Source organism: Emiliania huxleyi (genome assembly GCF_000372725.1).
Source record: "Emiliania huxleyi CCMP1516 unplaced genomic scaffold EMIHUscaffold_338, whole genome shotgun sequence".
NCBI lineage: Eukaryota > Haptophyta > Isochrysidales > Noelaerhabdaceae > Emiliania > Emiliania huxleyi.
Window position 1 is genome coordinate 80,841 of NW_005199460.1, and position 5,566 is coordinate 86,406.

General features: G+C 68.9%; 3 protein-coding genes across 3 annotated transcripts in view; 1 reads left to right on the top strand and 2 right to left on the bottom strand.

The window, feature by feature from the left end:
* Positions 1-1,286, top strand: part of EMIHUDRAFT_241663 (hypothetical protein) — a gene marked incomplete at both ends in the record, with an annotated part of 1,705 nt that extends 419 nt beyond the window's left edge. Inside the window, 2 exons of the mRNA XM_005773482.1 lie at positions 50-1,047; positions 1,205-1,286. Coding sequence (XP_005773539.1) covers positions 50-1,047; positions 1,205-1,286 — 1,080 coding nt within the window. The remainder of the gene's footprint in view (positions 1-49; positions 1,048-1,204) is intronic.
* A 1,384-nt stretch (positions 1,287-2,670) lies between these two features.
* EMIHUDRAFT_458471 (hypothetical protein) lies at positions 2,671-4,313 on the bottom strand (the record flags this gene model as incomplete). Its single annotated transcript, XM_005773483.1, has 5 exons — positions 3,638-4,313; positions 3,431-3,571; positions 3,274-3,361; positions 2,842-2,919; positions 2,671-2,769 (listed from the first exon to the last, which is right to left on the bottom strand). The coding sequence occupies exons 1-5, from the start codon at positions 4,297-4,299 to the stop codon at positions 2,671-2,673; spliced, it is 1,068 nt and encodes a 355-aa protein (XP_005773540.1). The 5' UTR covers positions 4,300-4,313.
* Positions 4,314-4,634: 321 nt separating this feature from the next.
* Positions 4,635-5,555, bottom strand: EMIHUDRAFT_241665 (hypothetical protein; the record flags this gene model as incomplete). Its single annotated transcript, XM_005773484.1, has 1 exon — positions 4,635-5,555. One exon carries the CDS (start codon positions 5,553-5,555, stop codon positions 4,635-4,637), a length of 921 nt encoding a protein of 306 aa, XP_005773541.1.
* Between the last annotated feature and the right edge of the window lie 11 nt (positions 5,556-5,566).

The window sequence follows — 5,566 nt, forward strand, 5'->3', positions numbered from 1 at the left end:
CATCGCCAACGAGGCGAGCTTTGGCGGCGTGATCCGCCACTCGTCGGAGTGCGGCAGCGACCTGGCCGAGTACAAAGGCAAGCGTATCCTCATCGTCGGCTGCGGCGCGACGGCGGTTCAGCTCGCACCCACCGTCGCGCCCGTCGCCCGCTCCGTCACCGTGCTGCGGCGGACGATGCCGTACATGACGGTGCGTTCAAAGGTGGCTCTGCCGCAGCGAGCCTGGCTCTACACGCTCTGGCGGTGGGTGTACGAGCTGCGGAACGACTTCATCACCCTGCTCGACGGCGCTCGGTGCATCGAGTTCGTGCTGCGGTGGTGGGTGTGGCTTCGGGACTACATGCTCCGCGCGCCTCTCCCTGCCGCGTGCCAGCCCAGCCCGGGGCAGCCGGTGCAGTGCACGCGGCGCGCGTTCGACTACCTTGGCTTCCGGTCTGCGGTGATCGATGGCCGCATCTCGGTGGTCGACGGCCAGGCCGACCCGCTGCGCGCCTACACGCCCGACGGCGTCGTCCTCGCCTCTGGCCGTGAACTGCGCGCGGACCTCGTCGTGCTGGCGACCGGCTACGAGATCGGCAAGGTCGACATCTCCTTCTATGTGGAGGGTGCACTTCGCGATCAGGCCGAGGCGTCGCGCTTCCCCAACTTCTTCTACCCGCTCGCGGGCGCGCCGCTCTTCACCATCCCGCCCCGCGTCTGCGAGGACAACATGCTGTACTTTGTGCGCGTCCTCCGCTCTTACTCCGCTCATCCCGTCCTCTTCTTCCCGCCCGAGGACCAGCCGAGCTTTCGGAAGGACTACAGCATCCTCTTCAGCCCGCACTGCTCGTCGCGGCGCTACCTCCTCCACGACCGCAAAGATGCGCCGCGCTACCGGACCGACGACCTCCAGGTGCAGGGCATCCCCGTCCCGCGCGCCTTCGCGCGCTGGGTCCTCTGGTGGCAGCGCCCGCGGGAGTGGCGCCCGAAGGGCGCAGGCGAGGAGGAGGGCGACGCGGCAATCACCGCGGGGCCTTCTTCGAACGCCGCCATGCAGTGCTTGGCGATGTGCGACGGCTTCTGGAACCGCTGCAGCGGCGTCTCTTGGCGGCAGATGGAAATGGTCTGAGCACTGAGCTGTGCGTCGCCGCTCTACTTGTACGTTCACTCCTGTACGCTCTACACTACTTTATGCGCTCTGCTTCTCCTCTCTCGCCTCAAAAAGGCTCGTACTCGTAGTGTACTTTTTGGTCCCGGTGTTAGGACAATCGTACTGTGGTACTTTCGTGGTCCCGGTGTTACGTTAAGAGGGAGACCAGCGCTCCAGCGGAGAGCACAGAGCAGAGACGAGAGAGCGGCGTCGGGGCCTTTTCTCGTTTTTTGACGGAATTATTCTGTGTTATCTGACTCTCACACACCGGGGGCGCGCGCGGGCGCGCGCCGGCGCGGGGGGGTCGACACCACGAACCTGCCAACCTCACCACATGACTGCTCATGAGACTCACCGCGCGTCGGCGCGGGAGACCTACACCTAGCGTTCTCCAAGAAAAAAAAACGGTGCTCGATAGACCCCACCCGCAGCGCACCCAGCCCACGTGCTTCGACAGCGTCCGGAGAGGTCCCCGTGTGTTCACAATCGGCCAACCCCATCTCTCAAGCAGCTCACAGCTCACCCTTCAAACACCTGGCACGCCACTTCCGCACCACCTCCGGCGCACCGCTCAGAGACGCCTCGTCTTCCCACGTCGCGTCACTGATCGGCCAGCCCTTCCACTTGACGAGGAACTGCGTCCGCCGCGCCTCGCATCGCTCCTCGAGGATGCTCTCCACCTCGTAGTCCACCTCCTCGAAGGCGGCTACCCTGCACCGCCCGCGGTGACGGAACTCCTTGACGCAACCTTCCGTGCGCCTGCACCCGCCCACCCACGCCACGGCGACTACGGCTTCGGCCGCGGGCGGTGCGGGCCTCCTCTTCCGTTTGGCAGCCGCCCCCTCTGCTTCCTGCTCCGCCTTTGCGGCCGCCCGCGCCTCAGCGGACGCACGCGAAGGCCGGCGCGCCGGCGCTGCAGCGGAGGCCGACGCCTCGGCGGGCGAGTCGGGCGGCGGCTCATCCCTGGACCCCTCCTTCTCCTCCTTCCCCTCCTCCTCCTCCTCCTCCTCCTGCGCCGGCGGCCGCCGCCGCGAGCGCGACTGCTCGAGCCGCCAAACCTCCAGCTTGGCGGCGTCGTAGTACGTGCGCGCCCGCCCTCGCCCGCCAGCGCCTACAGCCGAGGGTCGGCCGAGGTGCGGCCGAAGTGTAGCCGAGGAGCAGCCGGCCCTCCCCCGCCGCTGCCTGCCACGCTGCGGCACGCCTCCGGATGGCGCTCGGAGAAGGAGAGGATCGCAGACGCGTCCTTGAGCGAGCTGAGGCGCCTCCGCGCCTCGCCGTTGCCGACGAAGCCAGGGGGCGCCTCGTCACGCTTCAGCTGCGGCAGCGGCGCCTCCTCCGCTGCCTCCTCCTCCTCCCCCTCCTCCCCCTCCTCCCCCTCCTCCCCCTCTCCGCCCCCCTCCTCCCGCTCCCCGCCGCCAATGTGCCTGCCGCCCGCCGCCTGCAAGTGCCGCGCGTACGCCACCGCCGCCTCGACAGCGGTCCAAAGTAGCCGAGGTGCGGACCTGCTCCAAGAGGGGAGGAGCGGTCACAGCGAGAAAAGTTCACGCTGCAGCCGACGCCGCACAACGCCGCGCGAGAGGCGCGCCTGGCAAGCCGTCGACCATCGGCGCGACGGCGCGGAACGGCTTGGCCAGCCTCGCCTAGAGAGCGGTGCCGCGCCTCGTCTTCCCCTGGTCGCGCGTCGACTCGCCTCGACAGCGCCGCCACGCCACGTACGCCACCCCCTCGTAGCCGGTCGAGTTCCGCTCGTTCCAGTGGAGAATGACTCCGTCCGAGAAGCGGACGCGGGCCTCGGCTCGGCCGCCGGCGTCGCGTCCAGCAGCAGCCGCGCGAGGCGGAGGGGGCGGAGAGCTCGCCCCCGCCGCCGGCTCCGCTGCCGTGCCCCCGCTCGCCCTCGCCCTGGCGTCGGACGGCTCCTCTCCAGCCCTCGCCGGCTCGCCGGCCCTCGCCGGCTCGCCGGCGTTGCTGGGCGGGCTCCGGTCGACAAAGTCCGCGTACGCTACCGCGGCCTCGAGCGCGCTGCCTGAGGGGCGAGCAGCCGGGCGGACGGCTCAGCCCTCCGACTCAACCACTTCGGAGAGCCGCCCTCTCTCTTCTCTTCTCTCTTTGCGGCTGCCGAAAGAGCCGAGGCAGATCTTGCGCACGTCTCCCTGGCGCGGAGAGAAGGCGCTGAAGGGCTTGCCTTGCTGCCCCTCCGCCCAGCGGTACACTCCCAGGTACCCGGTGCTCGACCTGCGGCTGAGGCGCAAGAGCCGCCCCCGCCACTCCCGCTGCACGTCGCCTGCAGTGACAGCATCTCACGGTCCGCGCATTCGCCGGCCACGCTCTCCCGCCCCCGGACCGCTCCCGCTGCCAAGTCCCGACGAAGCCTCGAGCTCGGCGCAGTGCCGCGCGTACGTCACCGCCGCCTCGACGGCGGTCCCGAAGTAGCCGAGCGTCTTCCTACGGGCACGTGCCACGCGCCGTGGGAGCGTGTCGCGGGCGCGGCGAGGGAGTCCATGTCTCCGCCTCCCCCCGTCGGACGGCCCCTGCGCCTTGAACGAGACGCGGCCGTTAACGCAATGCCTCACCACGCCCTCGTACCCGGTCGCGGACCGCGAGGAGAGGCGCAGGTCGAGTCCACCCTCGCGCGGCACCACCGGCGCAGCGTAGTACGGCGCAGAGGGCCCTAGCTCCCGCCTCGTGACCCGCCTCAGACCTCCACGCCGCGCGAGCCGTCGCATCGCGGGGAGCGTGACCCGGTGCTGCACGCTCAGCCGCGCACGGCTCGTCCGCAGCGCACGTCGCGCGGCGGAGAAGGGCTGCTGCGACGGCGGGAGAGCCTTCGCCGACGAAGTCGCCGCGCCCGCCGCGCCCCTCAGCGGAGGCTCATCGCGCACGCGCACGGCCTGGGCGTCCACGCGCCGAAACTTCTTGCGGAAGAGCTGCGGTTCAAGAGCGGATGTCTCACTCACCTCAGTGTAGTCGCGCTTGGGTAGGTTTTGAACCCGCGACGACTTGCGCACAGATTCCGGCGGTGGCCTTGGCGGTGGCCTCGAGCGCTCAACCCGTGGCTTGACCTTTCGCACCGCCGCGGCTGCGTCCGGGAGGCCGAGATCAGCGAGCGCTCGCTGGTTCGCCTGGATGTTGTCAAGCCTCTGGAGTTCGTAGGCGCTCAGCGCGCTGGACATCCTGCCCCGAGGCGAGTCCGAGTCGCGTCGGGGATTTGATTTCTTTTTCAAAACATTAGGCCTTTTGCTCGTGCCCGCGTCGTCTGGAAATGCAGGCTGAAATGCACGTCAATGGTGCTAAAAAATCGTCCTCTTGGCAAAAATCGACGCTTTTCAAAGAATCTTGATCCATATTGCACGGGACATGGCACTAGCACAGGTACACCAAAGAAGAAAACCGACACTACGCATGAACTTGCGCTCCACAAGGGCGCAGGGCACGCCGACGCGCAACAGCGGTCAGCGCACGGCCTACTAGACTACGACGATTCTACGAACACCGCCCGCTGCCGTTCCTAGGCCGCCTCCGCGGCGCGGTAGAAGGGGCGGTCGCCGTCGATGGTGATGCGCTGCAGCTTTCGGTGCGAAGGCCAGTAGTCGTTCACCGGCCGGTGCTGCGTCAGCCGGTTGTCCCAGATGGCGACCGAGTGGGGGCGCCAACGGAAGCGGCAGCGGAAGCGCGGCTGCTCCATGTGCTCCTGCAGGAAGCCGAGAAGCTCCGCCGACTCGCCCTCGCCGAGCCCCAAGATGCGCGTGGTGAAGAGCCCGTTGACGAAGAGGCTCTGCCGGCCGCTCTCTGGGTGGGTCCGCACGACCGGGTGCGTCACCGGCGGGTTATCGGCCAGGGCTTGCGCCAGCCGCTGGCGCCCGCCCGGCTGCGACAGGCTCTCCTTGAAGCCGTGCTCGAACGAGTGCTCCGCCTCGAGCCCCGCAAGCCGCCGCCGCAGGCTCGGCTCGAGCGCCTCGAACGCCGCCGACATCGAGAGGAACTCGGTGTCGCCGCGCCCGCCGTCGGGAATGACGATGCCGTGCAGGATCGACCCGAGTGGCGGTCGCGGTCGGAACGTCATGTCGGTGTGCCACTTTTCGATCAGCGACGGCCGCTCGCGGTCATTCTCCAGGATCGTGATCTCTGGGAAGCCCTCGACGGTGGCGTATGCGGGGTGCGTCTGCACGCCTCCAAAGAGCTGGGCGAGCGCGCGGTGCGCTGCCGGATCGAAGGACGCCTGATCGCGGAAGAAGATCACCTCGTACTGAAGGAGCGCCTCGCGGACCGCCGCAAACTCGGTGGCACCGATGTGAGAGAGGTCGGCGCCCTCAATTTCGGCTCCCAGGGCGTGGGCGACCGGAGTGACGCGCCAGCCGAGCGCGTGGGCGGACGGTGGCTTGAGCGCCGGCGTGGATAGACGGCGGCTGGCACCTCGCAGCGCCCTCATCGTCGGCAGGG